The 21793-nt window shown below is 44.5% G+C and overlaps 2 protein-coding genes across 5 annotated transcripts in view; one reads left to right on the plus strand and one right to left on the minus strand.

The window, feature by feature from the left end:
* LOC139768413 (uncharacterized) overlaps positions 1-21793 on the plus strand; it is a 370378-nt gene that overhangs the window by 317726 nt on the left and 30859 nt on the right. The gene's annotated exons all lie outside the window — the stretch shown is intronic.
* Positions 1-21793, minus strand: part of LOC139768408 (synaptogenesis protein syg-1) — a 268779-nt gene that overhangs the window by 243389 nt on the left and 3597 nt on the right. For all 4 annotated transcript variants that reach the window (XM_071698554.1, XM_071698556.1, XM_071698555.1 and 1 more), the window contains exon 2: positions 20302-20833. In XM_071698554.1, the coding sequence (XP_071554655.1) occupies positions 20302-20362 (61 nt within the window). In that variant the 5' untranslated portion in view covers positions 20363-20833. The remainder of the gene's footprint in view (positions 1-20301; positions 20834-21793) is intronic.

Below are 21793 nucleotides of genomic sequence, written 5' to 3' on the forward strand. Positions count from 1 at the left end.
CGACGCGACGGAACGAGTCCGAGCGCGCACGTACGCGCGCCGCAGTCGTGAGATTTTTGCGCCGGTCCGGGTCGATGAATCGCGCGCGCATTGTCCAGCGAATAATCACAGATTATATTCACGTTGACCCGTTTAAGCGCACGCGATGGAAAAGGACATTCGATATCGCTTCTTTCGGCATTTAACCCAGATTTTCGTGCACCCACTCTGTTTGTCAAGTACTTTGAAGGGTCGCGTGGACGGTTTTTGGTACCCTCGCTATAAACGGATTAAAGGGAAATCGTCTGTAATGATCGTTGATTTATTATCCACTTCGATTTATATTATCCACTCAACGACATCCACGTGTTAGTATGTACCGTTTTTTAAAAATTAAAATTAATAAATCAAACATATTTAGCTCTCTTTCAAAATCCTTTCATAAAAATAAAAATCTATATCATTTATAAGTGTTTGCTTCTTGACGACAATAGTATAAATAAATTAGTTTTTCAATCAAGATTTTTCGATCGTGAATAAACTGAATAAAAAATACTTTTCGTGAAAAGCTGCTTTGATATTTTACAGAAATTTATTTATAAAAGGGCAAATACACTTTTTTATTTGCGGCCACTGATCGAGACTTCGCTAATATTCGCGATGAATATTAGCGCCGCGTTTTTATCAACGAATCTCAACATTTGGCAGAACGGCAGAACGTATGGGAATGGAAATTAAATCTAGTCTGGCTCGAGAACAAACGGCCGGGGTTGAAACGACAGTTAACCGTCGTTGCGAACACACAGGATTCGCCGAGGGGCATTCGAATTCACATTCGCAGGATATTTACTCGGACTTCCGACCATAATTAAACAGTCGCCATAGAGAGCGCATACTTGATGCGGTTCTCCGAAACGGTAATGCAATACATTCGCGATATAAATGCCTAAATGGCGACGTCCGCTTTTTGACCGTACCGACAGGGCTTGTTCGTCCACCGCTCGATCGCGTGAATAATGCACGTGCTACGTGCTTATTGACAGACGAACTTTCCCGGCTTCGAGAGGCACCAAACTCCGCCGGATGAATAAGAAATGCCAGCGCGACCGGTAGACGCGCGCCAGAGTCGAGCGATAGCGCCAATTACGCGGCAGCCCGGGATGATCAAAGGAAAAAATCCATCTCGGCATCCGTCACACGGCGCACGCGTCACGCACAATTTATCTTCATCCCTCGCCTTCGCTGGGAAATACTCGGCAAATATTTACACGAGCGAAGAGCCGCGCGCAAATCCGCGAGTGCGCGCGCCGGCGCACGTCATTTTAATATATAAATTTGTAAAATGTCGTTGCGTGTCGACATTTTACAAACTTCAGCTGAAGCTTCGCGAGGTGCTCCCGGCAATGGTTGGGTTCATACGGCGAGAGTACATCTTTCTGTACTCTCATTCGCAGGTAAACAGTTTATCGTATATGCACTCAGTGCCCATCTCTCGCAAACGTAAACAACATTTATGTCTGTTAAACGGGCTGCTTTCGCGAGCTCATTAACGAAACGAAAAATTTCCGCGATCGAGTCACGAAACGATTCGGAGGCGAATACGCGAATATGCGGTCGGCGACGGATCCGCCGCGTTCGCGATTTTTCCCGCAATATCTCCCAAACGCCAGGCCGAAGCACGAAAAATCCAGGAGCTTTTGTCGCGTCACGTACACGCGAGTAGTCGCCTTCTCGTTGAAAAAAGCTCGTCTTTGACGACAAACATCGCATCGAAAGCTTTTACTCGCGGTCGATGTTTGCGCATCCGCGTGTGTACACACGTATGAGTATATAATACATGGAATAAAATATGGTTTATATATACGTATCGGGGGAATACACGCGCACGCATACTCCCGCGCGCGCGTGCTCGTTTATTTGCGCGCGTCTCCGCGTATGACGCGTTATATCCGCGGTATCGGTCGTATGACAGGACTATCGTGTAAGAAATGGAAGAAATTTATCGTTCGCCCAAGAGCGAAAGGAAAATAACGAATCTTGTAAAAATAAGGGTAAAATAGAGAGCCTTGGTAACGGAAAGTAACGAACTTTTTTACTTATTCATACATAAAACGATTCTTCTCGCACGATACTTCGTTGAGGCGTCAAAATTATTCTCGAAGAAGACACTGAGGTGAAATTATGTAAATAAAAAGTATATAAAATCGACGTAAAACACAAGTTGGGTAATCTTTTCACTTAATAATTTAAATGTACGTGCGTGTGGACCTATGTTGCAGATCGACATAATTAAATTTGAAGTTATAATTTAAGAAATACTGTCTATCCTCGTCCAATCAATCTACTCATAAAAACCAGCTTATTGAAAGAATCTTATTAAAAGAAGTTTTAGCAGGAAAAGTTCATAACTTCTACGAAGATTGATTAATTCTCCGATACCCTTTTTATCAATGACTCAAGATACATCAGGGCAATATTAATTTCTTGGAATAAAGTTTACCCGTTAAACAAAACTATAATATCATTAGTTAGATGATTAAGCGGATCGCGCGCATCATTTATCGCGCGAAATAGATTCATCGATCTCGATATCTGTCACATATGAAAACAATCAGATAAAATCTTCGATTGCGATATATAAATATATCTACAATATATAAATAATAATACACACCTATCAAAGTTCAATCAGCTTTGTAATAAAGATATGAAAGATTTTTAATGTTACTTGTCCAAAGTATTTTTGATGCCAATTATCGCAGAATTAATGTTGAAGATAGATTAATAATGTAGGAGGATAGGATTAATATTGAAGAAAAAGGAACCAAGATGTACGCGATACGTCAAACTAACGTTAACGAAAGACTATCGAGAATCCAGAAAATGTAAGCTCGCGAAATAGCAATCGCAGAGTGCAACGGTCTAGCCTGACTTGGTATAGGTGACCGATAACTGCACGGTTTATCCTATGATCCGATCGACCACTACCGGAAGAGAAGCTCGAGAGGCGTTGCTGCGGTACTTCGCGAAGTTCTCGCCACGGTCCGGTCGTCCAGAATTTACCGCTGACGCCGATGTCCGTACTGTCCGCGAGAAATACCGTTTACGCCCCCTTTTTCGTTCGATCGTCCTCGACGAATGGCTACACGTCCGCCGTAGGGACAAACGATTTCCACAGCGCGAAAAAGAGCGGAACAAGAGACTGGAGGAGGGTGGTATGACGCGCCGGTTGTGGGGGGAGGGGAAGAGAAAAGGCGCCGCGAAAGCGGGACAACGGGTCAGAAAGACCGAGGGAAAGAGAGAAAGAAAAGTGGGACGCCCGATATAAAGGAGAGAGAAAAATGGTGGTGGTGACGGCGGTGGGTAGCACGACTAGCACGGCGTTGGAGAAACTGGCGAGTAAGGGTGAAAGAGGAAGAGAAGGATTTCCCTCTGCGGGAGGAGTGGCTGTTGCGGGAAGGGAAAAACGTATGACTCCTGCGTGTGACACACGGATTTCTGCGCGCCAATAACAATATTTATGAAACGCACCGATGTGCGCCGCACGCCCGGTACTTGTCGTCTTGCTGATAAAGTATCTATTGGTCTTTCTTCCTCTCGAAAGAATGTCACATCGTATATAAGATTCATTCGGTTCATTCCGAGCGCGTACGAACGGCAGAAAATCTTTCTGTAATTAATCTAGCAGCAATAATGTGGAATTAAACTCGATTTGGAATTAAATCCGATTAACATCGGATACGAGAGACAAATGATAAAGATTTTAAAAAATAAAAAATTGAAAATTTTCGTGTAACCATGTAATTTATTTTTATATCATTTTTATGAAAAACATACCCATACAGAACTTAAATAATATTATTTTATTAGTCAAAATATACTTTCTGCAAATAAAATGTTTTATTACTATATTTGCTTGTTATGAAAAATAGTAGAAAAATTTTTATAAAAATCAGTAACTAACAAAATGCATTTCTATATTGGTTTTATCATTAGATTTTAATCTTCAAATTCAATATTTTATCACCATTTAATTCAACAAAAACCGATAAGCAAGTTGTAAATCAAATTAAATTCACAGACATCTTGAATATCGCATATTTATCTCGTTGATAAAATATCTACTCTGACTCTTCTAAAATAACATAATGTTATAAAATAATTAATTTTATATATAGATAAAGAAATAAATAATTTCTAAGTTGCCTTCAATGTTAGAAATTACTGATTAAGATAAGATATTGAATGAAATAAAACTATCATTTTACTAATAAGTTGTTCACTTTGCATTTTGAAAGAAAATATTATTACGTGTAGTTACTTAATTTATTTTAAACAAGGAAATATCTTTGTAAGTATTTGTATTTTGCTGAAAAACACGCTGCCACTTCCAGCTACAAAAAATGGTTATTGAACAATATTAATTAACTATACATTTAAAGCGATGGGTAGCTTAAATGGCAAATAATGGAGCTTATTCCATAGGTATCGTTTATGAAGCAAACACCGCGAGCCGCATTATCACAATCAAACGTTAATTAACGGATGTTGTTCAACGTAATACAAACTATTGTGTACCGTCTGTAGACTAAAGTAGGGAGGTTTAATTGTATAATAGCTCGTATACACACATATACTGACTAAATCATTTAAAGGGTTTCGAACTAACATTTTCAAAGGCACAAGCAGCACAGAAAAGGAAGATAGTAACGCACGTAATGATAGGAAATATTTTACCGGCAAATTATCGTACGGATCGTAATATACCCGATCGAAACCGGTCGTTTCGATACATTAAAACAGGAAATGTAGTTTCCCCGCTATTCAATCGTGTAATAAATGCAGTAGGTACTTCATAATACATGTAATAAATGCAGTATTTCTATCATACGTCTTGGATCTTTCGATCGACCGGTAGCTTGTTACAGGCGACGCGGCACGTTCCTTATATAAAAGACATTGATTCAGCGCCGCGTACTCGGCTACTCATTTCCTACCATCACGGACGCACAAACTAGTCCTTAGCCGTGTCATCCCTAGAGAGAAATGAATAAAAACAGGTTCGACTAGTTCGAGGGCCTCGTGTGTGTTAACCCTTCCCGCGCAATTACAATCACGCGCGTTCCTACCGTAGCAATTCACCATTCCAAGAATGCGATACTTGTCCAGCGTTCCGAGTATCAAATATCGTTGCTCGTTAACGTGAATATAATGAGATGAGAGTCTTTCGTCTTTAAAACTATGCGAGCAATATCACGTTGCGCGTTATCCGCTTTAACTCGCTAGAGGTGACAACAAAGTCGCGCGAGAGGAGACTGTGTCCCTGTCTCTTTCTCTCTCTTTCTCTTCCCTCTGCACACTGGATAATTATCCCTCACTAGATCGTATGATTATCGATTGCGCTGCATGCACTACACAAGAAGCCATCCACACGCTTGCGGCGTTTCAGGAACAAACCGGCGACGGCTCGCAGCATCACTGAAGGTCGAAGACACTATCGATGAACGAGATTAAAGGGGAGGTCAGGTGCACGGAACACGCAAGGTGTTGAAAGGGACGCGGAGCATAAAAACCACGGATCTAAGGGAAAAAAACAGCACTCTCTCTCTCTCGGGCTGGCCCTAATAAAGAGCAGCCCGACATTTAGAAACACACGTTACTAATTGGCGGAAATTAATCAAACGTGCCGCCTCACTCATTAACGATAGAATAGAACGGAAGTCTTGTAAGAAAGGCTATGTATAAGCGCTAAAAATAAAAGTTCTATATAAAAGTTGCACAGCTACGTGTATGTACTCTCTTTAACAGTATTCCATTTGTTTGCATCGTAACGTAATAATTAACAAAGTATAATGTAACGTTATATAAATAAAACTAAATAAAACTCTTATTTTCAAAAAAATATTTTTACGGCTCGTGATAAGCTATACAAAAAAAAAACATAGAAATCCCGATATTCCTGCGAAACGGGTCGATGGGGAAAAACAGAAATGTCTCTATTTATACATCGCGACATTCGGGTGGAAAAAATAAAACAATGCCGCATATCAAAGAGCAAAAAATATATTTCAAACGGATTCTTAGAGCGATGTAGACCAACGAGCGATTTTTAATCCGCGTCCGTATTGTGCATTTTTATTGTAGCGATCGGATGATCAAAGCATATATATGAAATGCTCTTCGTTAAAATAAAACGTTAAAATAAAACTGCGCAATTGCTGCCGGCTCTGTACAATTTTAAAATACGCTAGCACAAATGTGGTATACGTTTACCATCTGGCTTGCAAAAATTCGAATCGGTAGAAATTTGAGTTTCAAGTAGACCCAGTTATTTACCAATCACACATATCGCGTATACGCCGATATATGCAAGTGAACAATTTCGAGTGCGCAGCATATAGAAATTCCGAGCAATAAAATGACATTCGATTTCGAGTCGTATTTGTGAAATTACACCACTGCATACTCAATCACCTTACAATTCAACCAAAAAACCTTTAACTATCGAATTCAAACCGAACAATTTATAGAAAGAGATTTTCTGTCTTATTTTATTTGCAATGTTTATAAACGGGATTCAAACTCTTTGTCCGATTCGCTCGTGCCTCTCGTATTTACGAATTCGAACGACTATATTCCGGAATAATAAATCCGTAATTTCGAAATTACTATGTGTTTCCGAACGCGATACGTGATAATGCTTATCCGATACTCATTGTCTCCGACGATGACGACGATAATAGATGCCGCCGGGAACCAAACCGCAATACCCTTTTACGGCCCGTACTCGCCCCGGGGCCGTGCTGGATACGCCCCTTAAAGCTTCGGAATCTTCGGTTCCGGGTCAATGCGATCTGGTCGATCTGGCATCAAGGTGGATTTCTCAGCAGACTTTTATTGATGAAAGTAACGCATCACACAGGAAAGAGAACGAGGACCGCGGATTGGATACATATATATATACATATATATATATATATATATATATATATATACGTTTTCCGTACGTATCATTCACTTAGGATCCCAAAGCGTATCGCGGAACTAACGTACTTGACGTTCGTTAAGCCAGGAACTGTCGATACGACCGATTTCTTGGATCCCCCAACAGGCTCCGGCCTTGGGAATAACGACAACGCCGAGAGACCAGGGAAGCCTCCGTCGGATGTTGAATTTCCAGCTCGCTACACGACAACTCCTCGCGTAGGTAAGGATTCGATTTAGATCGTGGCGCGCGACACTGGCAATCGTACATTTGAACGAAACGTGTCCAAAATTCAACCTCGCGGAGTTTCGCAAGCTCGCTCGATACGACGACGCAAAAATCATTCCGAGTGCCGAACTTTGCACTCCGACCCACTTCGCATTAGAAACAAATCGGCAAAGTTTCGCAGGTAGGTAATTCACGGAAGATGTTCGGAGAGAGTCAAGCCCGGGCAGCTACAGAACTGGCGGCGCGGCGCGGCGGACGCGGATCGAGAATTAAATCTTGAATACGCGGGCAGAATAAATGAAATGCGACGGAGTGACGTTTAATCTGCTAAATGAGTACGGCTGTGAGCCTGACGAGACATTTCAATGTGTCATCGGCAGTAAACTGACGTTGATCGCGCCACATCCGATAGATTGATTTATCTCTGTTGCTAGGACATTGTTACGTTCGCGATTCCGAAGGCAAATGGATGCGTCGGCTGGCCGTCAATCTATTGTATAAAATGATTAATATAATTTATCGTGGAAATTCCAACGAGCCCGGGGTCATCGTGATACTTCTCGTAGTTCGCCCGGTTTGAGACGGGGATGTGTTTTAGCGTATGCGCAATTCACGTGGATGTTCGCGGTTAGTTCGGTGAAGGGCGACGTAAAGAGGAATTTAAAATTTAAATATTTGAAATATTCAAATACTGATATTTGAGATATTTCCTCGTTTTTATTTTTATTTTTATTATTATTATCTTTTTAAGAACAGAAACAAGAAATGCGCGAAACGTGACATCGAAAGACCGCCAAGAGACTCCGAGTTCGTGTCGTCCTTGCTCTTTAAAATTTATTCAGTTATATTTGTGCTCGTACAAACGCCTCCTCGCAACACTGTTGACGGCGACGACAGCGATGAGCACGTCAACGGAAACGACGATAGTCGGCAAATGTTTCGTCGCGTGCACGTTATGCGCTCGCGTATAGTACACCGAGCGTATATATACGTCTACGATAGTACGGTAAGTATTAATACAGACACACGTCATGCCCGTACGCCTGCCAGAAATTTAATTAGACGTATACTTGAAACTGGCGCTGCGCTGCTTGCAGCGCACGATAGATTTTACTCGGTGCCGCCGACTGTCGAAGAAACTTGGTACGCCCACGGCATATCGCGCGCTCCGCTGCTTATAACGTTCTTTAATTAACGTGGGAGTACTTCGACTTTCGCCAGCTTCCCTCCGTATCGCGAATAAGGGCCACGGGCGAAGACTGCCCCGTGAACCGCCGGCGTCGTTCCTGCGATGTCGACGCGATGCAATGCGATGCATAAGTAGATCGGGAAGGGGAAAAAAATAAGAGAACTCGCTACCTCGACGAGAAACTCAATGCCGTTTATTCCCCGAAACCTTTATAATGCGCCGAGCAGCAATGACGGAAAAGAAGTCGGAACTTTACTGCGAGATTCGAGGCGAAAGTTCGAGCGAATGTAAGGAGTCCTACGTGACTTGTATCCAGAAACGAGTAAATAAATAAATACGCCAGGAGTTATACGGTGCGGTCTAAATCAATTTTCGTAAAACATATATATATATATATATAATTCCTGGTATATATTTATTAATATATATATCGGAGCTATACATAAAACTAAATCCTCTTCTCGTAATACCACGTCGTCGAATTCCATTGCTCGCTGTATTAATATTTGCTGTACTAATCACGTTATTGTTCAAAGCGGAATATACACGCTGACAATTGCTGAAATTCGATTGTCATCCTGTTAAATATCATCTCTCACGACGAGTAAACATAATGACTGAGCGATGATAAAGAAATCGACATTGCGACAAGGATAATTTTTAAATATGCAGCGAGTATGACGGTCTCTAGATAAATAAGAAATAAATAAAGATGAATTTTCCGATCCACAGGCACGTCCTATCGTTGGTAAAAACACACGTTTCTATCACTCGTAACTATACGATTGCCTACATCATTCATCATGAGTGCTTGCTTGTGCAGCGCGCAACCTGCATTTTCATGCAATTACACCGCCTCATCTGCTAAACGAAACGTCGGGCGTAATCGATTGATCAAAGGTCAGGTAACGGACGTTTCGTAAGATACATTGAAATGAGCCTACCCTGGCTTCGTAGGTGGCATGTGTACCGCGATACGGTTGATTACCAAATTACGAGGCACCTGCGCCTTAGGTGTATTGCTAACGTGACAATGCTACGAGACCGAGAACGCGTTATCCGATCGTAATCCAAGCCGCCTCCAAGCCGGTGGTCCGTGAATCGAATTTCTCAAGTGTCGGCGATCGGCTGAAACGAAATCGCGTATCCTTGGGAAATATCGCGAGCCGGGTCTCCGAGGAGCGATTACCCCGATCCGACGTAGAGAAAATCTCTCGGAGCCGCGCACTATCCTTAATTGGATGCACCTTTCATGCGTTTCTCACGATCGTAAATGATGATGCGCGTTGAAATGTCGAATGATCGATTCTCCAAATAGGCAGGACACTCGCGATGCTTATTTAAAGGCCATACAAACGCGTGGGCGACATAGCTAGTAGCTCTAAGCTAACAATGCTTATCTTATTGTTAGTCTTGCACAAAGCACCTTTGAGGCATCACACTTCCTCCTTATCGAATATTCTGAAAGAGAAGTTTAGGATATATTCTCTTATCCTTGTCACGCATACGTAGAACAAAAGTAATCTTAGCGTTTAGAAAAGCTCGTACTTTATTAGAGCAATTAGACAATACGCAATATTGTGGTAGAAAGTCAAATATCTTAAGTAAAAAAAATGATTAAGTAAACCGGTATATGTATATAATTATCAATATTGGATTGCATATTTAAAGCACGACTCGAGATCTTTTAAATATCGTACTTATCAAATGTGTACATACACGTGCGCGCGCTGACTGATCGGTAATAATTCATGTTGATTAATTAATCCGCGGTAATTCCTATTTTGCGCTGGAAAGCCTCACGTACTGAATACACGCGGTATTAAATTCAAGAGGTGCCGTGTGTGCGAGAGGGAGAAATGAATTAATCTTTGCGAATCATACATCTGAGGGACACGCACCTCTCACTTTAGGAAAGGGATTCTCCTCGTCATTTTCTATTAATTCATTATCCGTCGCGCGTTTCAGTATTTCACGCGAAATCAGGCGTAACGAAAACCCGTTATCTCTCGAGCGGAGATGCCCTTCCATTTCGACAGTGGCAGGAATCGGCATGTCGGAGCGGACGTTGTCGCGTCGCATCGGGACACGACGGGGGGGGGTGAAGGGAAGGGGGAGGGGCCATCGATCGCGAGGGAGAGGTCCGCGTCGCGCAATTTATCGTCATCTTCGTCCCGATAAAGCGACAGAGTTCGTTACGCCGCGAAATTTCATCCCCGCGGGAATAAATTTCGACCTTTCGTCGACGGGGACGATCTTATCGGGGCTCTGCCGGCCGATCGGCGTGCCGCTAAATTATGAACCCCGACCGAACTGGCGTATACGAAGCTACCGATATTCTGCCGCCACCGCCGTCGCCGCCACCGCTGTCGCCGCCGCGCGAGACCCGACAGCGCAGCGACAGCAGATAGAAAGCGGACGGGAAAAAACGAAAAAAAAACGGAAAAAATAAAAAAAGAAAAAACCGGTGAAGGATTCGCCGTACTGTCCGACGTAGTTAAATATGTATGATAGAGGACGGGGCCGACGGGGGGGGGGGGACAGTTTTCACTTCTCTCGCCGAAAACTCTCTCGCTCGCGCCGATGCGCGGCCAAACGCGGCCGCGTAAAGGCAAACGCGTCCGTCACAATTTGGCATGCGAAATGTCCGGTTTCATATTTTGAGCAAGCGCCGTCATAACTAACTTAGTAATATTCGATCTAATCTGCGTTATAACAGAGGGAAAACGCATAGAACGCGCGCGGGGGCGGAATCTGTCAATAATTTCATCATAATTCCGCACGTCATTCCCCCAACAACGTTCCCACCAATAATGTTATCTAATACGTTACGTTAAATTCGCGTAATGCGCGTATCGCCATAACGTTTCGACGTGAAATTTCGTAACGCCGAGCGTTACAACTATCGACGGCTGACAAGTGTAATGTAGAAGTAATTAAACCGGTCGTTGTGTTTTATTGGCTCCGTCCCCCTCCGTTGTTACCTAACCGAGAAGATCGGTCACGCGGGCTAATTGGACCAAAAATTAAGCTCAACTCCATCGATTAAAATTGTTCGTAACTCACGAGAGGACCGTGTAAACGTCGGTCGAGGGTAGTTGGAAAGACGTCTGATTAATAGTGAAACCCGTCCCACGCACGCCCCGGCCGGAGGGCCAACGCCAGGTTTTTGCCGGGCACGTCCATCCGTTCGTTCCCTCTCGGGAAGCTCTCACAACTATTGGGTCTCGTTAATTAAAAGTTACCTAATAAACTGTGCCGCGATTTCGTGGCGAGACGCGCGCCGGACCGTCGCGGACGCTCTTGCTCAAGAATCAAGCTCTTCTCTGACAATGAGTGATTCATGAATGATAACTAAGATTAGTAAGATGCGACTGCGGGTAATTTTTCAGCTCGCGGCTCGAAAATTGTGATTTGTTATTTGCGTTTTCGGCTTACTACGAATTAGACTTTGAAATTATTGAATTCTTCATCAACTAAAACATCAACTTTGCTTAACAAGAATCTATGCGTAACCTCGAATTCAGTTATGAAATATGCGTCATTAAAAAGCAAAAGTTAAAACAAATTATCATGTTTCACACACAACAGCTATATTGAAATGTCGATCATTAGACCTTGATGTCCTCGCTAATTGCTAACCGAGACAATTCTGTAGCAACTGCTGCAGTTCACGAAATTCTAATGACATTGGAGTAACAAATCAAAGCGTATATGAAAAATACATGAAGAGCGACGCGTAACAATTTGAATCGCGACAAGGGATAAAAGTACAGCGGCGCCGACTGTAAGACCCCCGCCCCGTCGACCCCCATCGACCGCCGCGACGGCGGTTACAGAGAAAAGGGTAAATTGAAATGCGACGCCACAAATGTCGCTACACCCAACTCTAACGTGTGGATGCTTCCAGCTACCTAAGTAGCTACCGTCGTCGGCGGGCTCGTGCCAAACAATTTGCAATGCTGAAACGAAAAGTTGTCGGGCTTTAGCGCAAGCGCAAGCTCTCTTCTCGCGGCAAGAGAGAGAGAGAGAGATGGGGAGAGATGGCCGTGTAGACGGAAGTCGTCACCGACGAGCTCGGGGACGCGAGGTGGAGGCGATCCCCGTTAAGTAGGCGAAAGGAAGCGGCGCGACGAAAAGAACCGAGCAGGAGGAGGAATAAGACAAAGAACGAGGACTTGCAATACGACGATTCAAATTCGCTCTGATACGGCGGTTTGCTTTCCGCGCCAGCGTAAGAAAAGTCAGACCTTACATTCTCCCTCGCGTATTCCATTACTCGTTTCCCCCGTCTCTTGGCCTTTTCAACTTCTCTTCGCGTAGCTAGCTGCCAGTTTTATGTTTTCACCCCGCATAAATACGGCGGTGCTTTCGATCTATGTACAAAAAGCGTTTCTCAATCTGACGATCTTGGATCTTGCGTTGGAAACTATTTTTACGTCGTCGTTTTAAAATTAATCTTATTCGATGATAAAATAGTTCTGAACGATAAGTAGCCCTGTATTATATTAGCGCGCTACATCCTACATGCTAAAAATAATACGCATATACTGCATGTCGCGTGACCTATCAATTTGTTTTCTTCTTTCCGTTCTCCATTCAGGTTAATGCCATAAGCGTAAGTCGCAGAAGCGTGATCGAGCGCCCTGTAACGCACGGTATATGGCTCGTAAAACGCGAGGAAACGCAACGATGAAGGTGCATGAGAAAATAGTGCAACAACCGGGCTTGCCGAGCTCACATAATAAAACGGTTGGCATTTTTTCATTTAACATAATTTTTCTAGCTCCGCGACGTGTACCGCTCGGAATGTCACGGTCGAGCCTCCGCATCGCGGAGTCCTTAACCAAACTCGCGATTAAATTTAAAAATTTTACATCTGGAGGCAAAAGGTGTTTCAAAGAGAAAGAGAAAATTCAGTCGCAATAAAACACGCACACATCTAGAAACTTTAGCAAAAAAGCATTTCTTCTCGACGTAGATATATTAATTATCGAAAAAGCTTTACGTTTCTGAAATAAATGCTTGATGACGCCGCTCTCTCCGCAGCTTTTAAAGATCAACGCTTTCGAAATGAATTAAACGATACATGTCCGAAATATGCTTGTCCGAATTATACGAAAATTATCCTTGTAATTGATCCAATAACTCCGTTATAACATTCTCGTTTACAATTCGCGTAATACGCGGTAATATCGAATAGTTTACGTAAACAATGGGAAAATTTAGCTATGCCCGTGCATATGTTTATGTAATACGATTACCTTGCTCGTAGCGGATATAAAATTTTTACTGAATCAAATATGAGTTTCCAATTAAATATATGTACGTAAACACGCCTTGTATTTAATCGCCATAAGCAATCGCAGGAATAAATGTTACGCGACTGCTATTTGTAAGGGATACAAGTCTTTGCAAATCCGGCTTATTCTGTTCTACAATTTTTACGTCACCCAGCAATCTCACACTACCTCTTTAATGCGAATGTCGAGAGAGTAGGATTCCGATAATCGTATATGTGATTGTGATTCCGTATCTCGCGCGATATTCTGATATAATTATGAAAAATATCCCGAGCGCGCTATCCGCTCTCGCTCCCGTTCATTCGCGACGCCTTTCCGTCGCGGCGTCGGCGCGTCGCGACGGTGCGCGCAGGCGGCTTTTAGTTGTATCGGGTCCGTATAAAGTATCGTACGCGATCGGTATCGGGGCGATTTTCTACGTATAACGATCGCGAGTGGAACGGCGTTAATACGTGTACTTTATCGCTGTTGATCGGTGCCACGGAAGGGCTTTAAACTGCGGAAAACTGGAACGGCACATACGAACCGAGGTATACGTGACTGCCGGCGGTGCCAGTAACGCGCATACGTGTACAATTCTCTCCTCGATTAGTTTAGTCGTGGCGGGAACACGTTGCCCGCGCGCGCGCGCGCTCGCGGTTCCTCCGACCGTACAAGCCTTCCCGGGGCCCGGTAGTTTGCGCCCGCACGCGTATGCAAATTCGCTGTCGATCACAAATCATTACCGTACGATTCGAAAGTTATCCCGGTAATCGGCGATAACCCCGGGCCGCCGTACGGCGCGGAGGAAATTCATGGTGCACGCGGAGCTGTATCGAATCGATACAATTAACCCTGCAAACCACAATGGGGTTGTGCGCCGTTGTATTGGCCAACACCGCGTTATAATTGCCGCCGTCGCCCCCGCCGGCCGCTGCCGCCGCCACCGCCGTTGCCGTTGCCGTTGTCGTCGTTGACGAAATAGTTTTCGCCGTGCCATGCGCACGAGATTTATGATATATCTAATTCCGTCACAAACACGCACGTATTATTTTATTCATCGTTGAAATTAACCATTTTGTTCCGCAGACGTGAGATGGACGTTAATAGGACGTTTAATAGATTGGTTTTATAAAGATCGATATATTTATCCGCGACACGCGTCGAGAATGCGCATTATTTTTGCCAGAGTTCGCGAAACGCCACGCGAAATAAGCGCATGCCGATAAAAAGGAGGATCAGTTGCCTGTACATTGCAAACGTTGCCCGATATCGAAACGACCCCTCTCTCTCTCTCTCTCTCTCTCTCTCTCTCTCTCTCTCTCTCTCTCTCTCTCTCTCTCTCTCTTTGCAAGGGGGTTATACATATTAGTTATAAAGTTTCACGATACGTTATATTACTTCGTGAAAATTCATCAGCTTCTTGCCAAGCGAAAATATGCTAATAAGAAGGTAAGATAAAAAGACAAATGTGAAAAAAGGGAGGAACGTAGGCGCAGATGCTATATACATAAATTGGAACGCTACGACGCGCGCAAACGGCCCTTCCCGCGACTCGAATGTCGCGTCTGCACGAGGAGCGCGCCAAAGACCAGCGCATCCCGTGCAGCCGAGCTCTTTGAACATGAAACTTACTCCGGGTATCTGAGAGCTTTAATAAGGCAGACCGTGTTGCGCGCGTAGTTCGCGACGGTACGGGCAACGCCCATCTCATCCCTATTTCCGCGCTATCATCCGGTGCGAGAGGGAAGATGGTCTATCCTTGCCCTGGCTTTTCGCCCTCGTTTGCGCGCGATTCGTCTCACGAACCAGGTAACTTGCATCTGATGCCACGAACCTCGGTGGAATTCGTCGAGAATAATTTGCGTCGGTCTATCCTGATTGCAGCGCAGAAAGCGTCGTTACTCTCACGTTTAAGCGATAATTTGTCGCAAATTGTGTGAAAAAAAATTCGCGCCAACGAATATGCACTCGCAGGGAGACATAAGGGCCCGGAACGATATTTCATTTATTCGATATCGAGAAGAAAATAATTTGTTACGCGAGCGTGACGCTCGCCGGCACCGGCCGCTCGTGGCGATCCAATTACTCAAGGCGAGCATTATTCGCGTAAAGCGACGGAACAAATTATTGTTATCGTTACCATCGTCGGGTCTAATCTACGTGTAGAATTGATCCACCCTCGGGACTCGCCCTCTTACCCCTTCCGTCCCGTCGCAACTATTTGAGTCTCGCGCTTTCCTCACGCGCGCCTCATTATCGCTCGTATAACGTGAGGAAAAGTCGCATAATCGCTTAATGGCCGCTCGTCTAAAACTCATTAGTTTCTTTAGTCCGCATAATATATTGGATACTTATGCAACAGGATTCAAATAATTAATGTGGAAAATGGCAATCGGCGAGCGCCTCTCGCGGAACCGCTTAATAGGTTTAATGTTTACTTAAAGTTCACCTAACTTAAAGTTCATAAGGACCACTTCGGTCCTTATGAAATGGCATTTGGCGCGTCGAGCCCTACTGGTCGCCGACTAATTAAATAAATCAGATAACAGTCCTAACTATCGACACGCCTGCGAGAGATGTCGCGAGCAATAATGATTTGTCTGCGAATTTTGACTTCCGACATATCTGTATCCGCGAAGGCATCCGATACGGTACTCGCGAATAATCCGAAACGTGATATCTGAGACGTTACGTCGGTTATAAACGGCATCACAATTCGTGAAACGTAATAGCTGGCACGGAGGGGTGGGCGGCAAGGGGAGGAGGAGGAGGAGGAGGAGGCTTTAAAGATATATCGCGATTTTACACTGTCGTTGCGCCGTGAAATGCGATACGGCTTTCGGAGTTTCTGTAAATAACGGGGACGCGAGAAATCCCGTGTGCGCCATTTCTCGCGCGCGAATCAAATCCGCGTCGCGACAGGCGCCCGTTATTTGACTTTTAACGAATTACCCGTTCGCCGACCAGCGATCTTGACTATTCCTAAATCATACCCGTGAAACGATGGATTGTACATGGTGCCCCACCCCCCATCTCTCATTCAATATAGTTTACGTGCGCAAATTTCGTGAGAAAGGTGCTATCTTTGAATTTTTTGAGCTGCATTGGATAAATGTCAAAAAGTGTTCTCAGAAAGAGTTAATGTCAAACTATGTTCTCAAAAAACAACGTAAAATAAAACTGTATAATAACTAAAGATCACTTTGTAAAACCTTCTATGAAGCTACTGGAAATAACACAGAAATTTCTAAATAATAAGACGACTGAATCTTCAAAGTATTCTGTTTACTCCGTTTATTACACTGGTTCAATACGTCTAACCGCATTTCCGCCGAGTCATTTCACTGGCAAAGTCTTCGGACGGAGAAAGAAAGAGAGACGAACAGCGGATGCGATACCTTGCGCCGTAATCCGCCGTACTCACGAAAGAAACGGGATGTCGCGTGTCCCCGGTCGCAAAAAAAAAAAACCCTGACCGGACACGCGCACGCCGGCAACCTGCTCGGCCGAGAAACCCTGCCGGAGTAGCATACGTGACCGTATGGTGGCCGGAAGATCCGCTGGGGGTGCGCGAGAGGAATAAGCAGAGAGGGGAGACGGGCTACCCAGGGGGACATATGTCGGGGACACGTAATTCGCCGACCACGCCTCAATGATCGTGCGGCACGCACGCGGGCGTACACGCACGCACGTACACGCGCACGCAGGTCCGCAAGCCACCCGCGCGCGTGCGACTTGAATTCGATTAACGCAAAGGGACCCTGCTACTCCGACGAGTGGCGGCTCGGGGTGCCTCCCGCCACCCTCGTCGAAGAGAAAAAAAAAAGAGAAAAGAGCACGAGGGAAATCGCAAAGATAGATTCCCATGCGAGTGTAAGCTAGAATTAACCGTAGGGTCAGAAATAGGCGCAACTAAACCGTGGATCTGTCAATATCAAGCAGAATCAATTTTTCCCGCTGCGAGATTCTATTATCTTCTTACAATTAGCGTAGTTTAGACAATTTAAAAATCATTACTCTTCACGTGAAATAAACAGGGTCGAATTGTAAATACTCAACGCTGCAGAGTGATTACTGAACTAGATAGACCGAAAGTGGAAGACTGCCGCTGAAATTACGACGAGTAATAAGCTATTTTGCTGGTATTATCCATTAAAAGCCGTAGATTTAGCCGTAAAAGGAAACACGGCAATAGTACGCCCGCCAGAAATTGATGGGCATTACGCTAAAGTTATTTTCGACCAAAAATTGGTATCGTAAAAAGTTAATGAGCGTTGGGCTACATTATTTGCAGCGCAGGAATAATGGCGCGCATAATTAAACGTGCAAACAGCGAACGAAACCTCGGAAAATCAATTTGGTGAAAGCACCAACTTGTAAATGCCACCGATAATCTCCATGCTTTGTGTTGCGCTATATAACAAGGTGTAGCCACCGATATGTATATATACATATGTATATATATATAAATATAGATATATATGAGTATTTTAATAACAGACACTCTAAAGGCCAAACCAAGAAGAAAGCGGTTGGTGTCGAGACACTGATAATTTGCAAATCATAAGCATTCACTATTTTTTAATTACTTGTTACAGAAATTAATTACAGAGTATAGGATTCGTAAACTACTATCTTGAATCTACCTCTACATAACAGAGAGTTACAAATTGGGAAGGTATATAATTGGTAACTGATTTGTCATATATCCCGAATGTGGTTTACGAAAGTCGATAATAATGAGAAGAGATGGAAAACGATAGGTACTCGGTGTTTATTATTAGTGTGTAATCCGTGAGAAATGTAACGAGTGCTAATCACTTATATAACTGTTCGTTCGACCACTGTGCACTGTGAAAATATACGAGTGTTATTTCTAGTCATCATGTAGTTCATATATGTATATTATCAATGGCCGATGATAAATTCGGCGCTTTTAAAAGGGAATGTAATGAGATAATTGGCTGTGGACCCACTATTCGGAATCATAAAATTTTCATCGGCGTGTTCCAAGCTGGGAAAAGTTTTACCCTATTCGATAGATTCAAAAAAAAAATACAACATCGTAAAAAAGAAATTCGTACTGAATAAACGACCACGGGCTAAGTGCATCGTAAACCCCGCCGTTTGCCTCTCTTATTTCTGTCACCGTTTCCGCATCCTCTCGCTTCAAAAGCGGGCAATTAAAGAGAAGAGTCGCGCGAGGGAAAAGGGGAAAGAAACGACGAGAAATACCTTCGCGCAATATTGCACGTAATGCTCGTGACTGTAAAAAAACTTGGTTAGTTTAGAACAAAAAACGCGCTCGGGAAAATCGCACGACACTCTGGTAAAATAATATTGTTGTTGCTTTTAGGAAGCGTCCTCGTGCGACGATGATTAATGGCCGCCCGCGACAATGGGTAGACGTCAGCAGATACGCGTGAAACCACGGTGTTACACGTGAATGTCGGCACGTGCGCTATTGTTAGGGAAATAGACTTGAATGGTGTGTTAAACAAATTTCACTCGCGAACGAAATATCCGACAGGGATGAAAAGTTGCGCCGTGCAAGATTCTATACCGGCGACAAATGTGATTTATCCCGCAACGATAAGCTCGTACGTCGTAATACGGAGAATCTCGGTATTATCATGTATAGGACACGGGAGACCTTAAATTTGCGTGAAGGAAATTTTTAAGAGAAATTTGCGTGAAATGTTGAGTGCGCATGTATCGCACCGTTATAAGAAAATATATTTAATGACAGATATATGTACGAAATCTGAAAAAAACGTCCAATTTTATATTTAAACTTTTTCTAGTATGTAAGAATTAGTCACCGCGTGTCGGTCGTGAGATTAATGTTTAAAAGTTATCGCATACGATAAAATAATTTTTAAAAGGCTTATCTATTAAAAGGTTTGCAGCAGCATATCGTGCGGAAAGAGTGACCGTTTGAAAACTTTCGCGAGTACAGAGTACACGGGTATTTATATAGCCGCTCGTATGACGGAAAACCGTGTAATTAAAATTCGCGTCATCCTCCGCCCGCGCGGATCCTGAATTCTACTTCGTGCCAGAAGACCTATGTGTACATAAAAAGTTTGACAAAAGCAAATGGGTGCCGCTTTTGTGGCCGCATTATACCGTAATGCAATATTACTAGGACCAAACTTTTTGCGAAACGCTACGTGCTGGCACAGCTTACTCACAACATTTTTATACGTCAGATAAGTAGCGCCAAACAATTAAACTAATTCCGTATCCTTCATTTTCACCACCCAGCGGTAACTTTACTTCCCAACCTCACCAACCTGCCACTTTGATTGTCACGTAAAGTATTTTGTTCGATTCGACCGTTATTAAGTTAGCGAAAAGTCCCTTTCAGGAAGAATAGACGTTTGACATTTCTCGCGACGAGAGACATGTCGTCGATGTCGTCTCCGCGATTTTCGAGAAGGACGAAATCGCGCGATCCCCGAAATCGGAGATACGGTCTCTCGCCGTACACAGAGAGATACCGCCGAAGTCAGGGAATGACCGGGTAACAGGGCAGAGATCGGGAGAACGCAAAGTAAGACATAATTGCGCCATAATGGGGAAACGAAGAGTAAGAATAAAAGAAGATGAAGGATGCCGGGCAACACACTGACCTTGAGCACGGACGACGGTGAGCAGGCCGGCGAGGAGAACGATCGGATGGCACCGCATCATCTTTTTTCACCTTCCTTCCCACCTCGAGGCTACTTCCACCCGGCCGTCCTCCAGCTCGTCTTCACTTTCCTCGTCTCTTGCCGCACGCGTAGGTAGGTTCGCTTTCCTCACGCAACCCAAAAAAACAAACACACTGCTATTACGCCCTTCTCGGTTTTTTTTTCTCTCTCTTTCTCGCTATCCTCGCGCGACGTCCGGTCTTCCTCGCGTGCCGATCACTCGATGGTATTTCCTGCGAACCGCTCGCCACTCAATCGCCGTTTAACGTCACGAAAGATCCTGCGTTCAGCACTCATATCACTTATATCCCTCGTCCGCTCTTCGCGAGAGATTGACTCTCTCTCTCCGCGCGAAGTCTAATCACGGATCTCCACGAATTCTCTTTTACGGTAAGAGTGTCTCGTATGAATCACCGTCACCCGTTCACTGATGACCCATTCGCAGATCTCGTCGGCGACCCGCTCCCTCGTTCTAGAAATTCAAAACGAGGGCCGTTCGAGTTTTCGCTAAACCAATGATTTGCGAAAACAGTCGCAACAATGCGGCTTTATCGCAAAGTGGTCACGGGATCTCTCGAGCACCGCGCGCGTCTTTCTCCCCCGGTCGAATCTATCCTATTTCCGTATCTCCAACGAGGAGAGCTCGGACGCGGCTCCGGATTCGCGCTCCGCGGGCTCCGATTCAAACGGGGATTTCTCGAGCGGAGCGCGGAATGTTAAAGCGGCGGAAAGCGGGAATGGAAGCGGAAGGAATCGCGACGAAGATATCGTCGAGGATAAGGGGAGCAGTGGACCAGAGCACCGGGCAAACTCGATGAAACGAGGGGAGGAAAACTTGCACGAGGGATCAGCCGCGCGACAAACTTCCGCGGGCGAGGAGCGCTCGAGGAGCTGATGGAAGAAGTAAAGAGTCAACGTAGCGGCGATCGAGAGATCGCTATTTCTCGCCTCGAAGCGAGGCTCAACCTGCTCGTCGCACAGGAAAAGTGGGATATACTGAATACGCTTCTAATGATCAGCCCAACGTGAATTCATTCTGCTATACACATCGCCGATCCCTCCCGATCCCTCCTCCGTCCTCACGCACCCCTCCCTCGTTTTTCTCGCATCGCTGGTCCTCTCGCACGTTTTATCGCGCGGCGAGCGCGAAGAAAGGCGTGCACGCGTCACGGACGCAGGTAGATCGTTCCTCTCGGCTTCATGATCCTCTCGGCCGTCAGTGATCGATGAGAACTCGGAGCATATAAAAGAATGTGTGCCAGGTGGTGGCCTGCCGTCAGGAATGCAACGCTACGCGATACCGTGCCGTCGTTGCGGCAGACCGTGAGTTCGAATAACACTTTTACGAGGTTTTCGAGGCTTCCCCCAGGAAGCTCCGCTCAGGACGATAATTCGCTGATCGCCCGGTACTGTCTTCCCCAAACCCCCCGAT

This window comes from Temnothorax nylanderi, unplaced genomic scaffold, assembly GCF_030848795.1.
Source record: "Temnothorax nylanderi isolate EJ_2023f unplaced genomic scaffold, tnyl_v1.0 TNYL_tig0016_pilon, whole genome shotgun sequence".
NCBI classification, from domain to species: domain Eukaryota; kingdom Metazoa; phylum Arthropoda; class Insecta; order Hymenoptera; family Formicidae; genus Temnothorax; species Temnothorax nylanderi.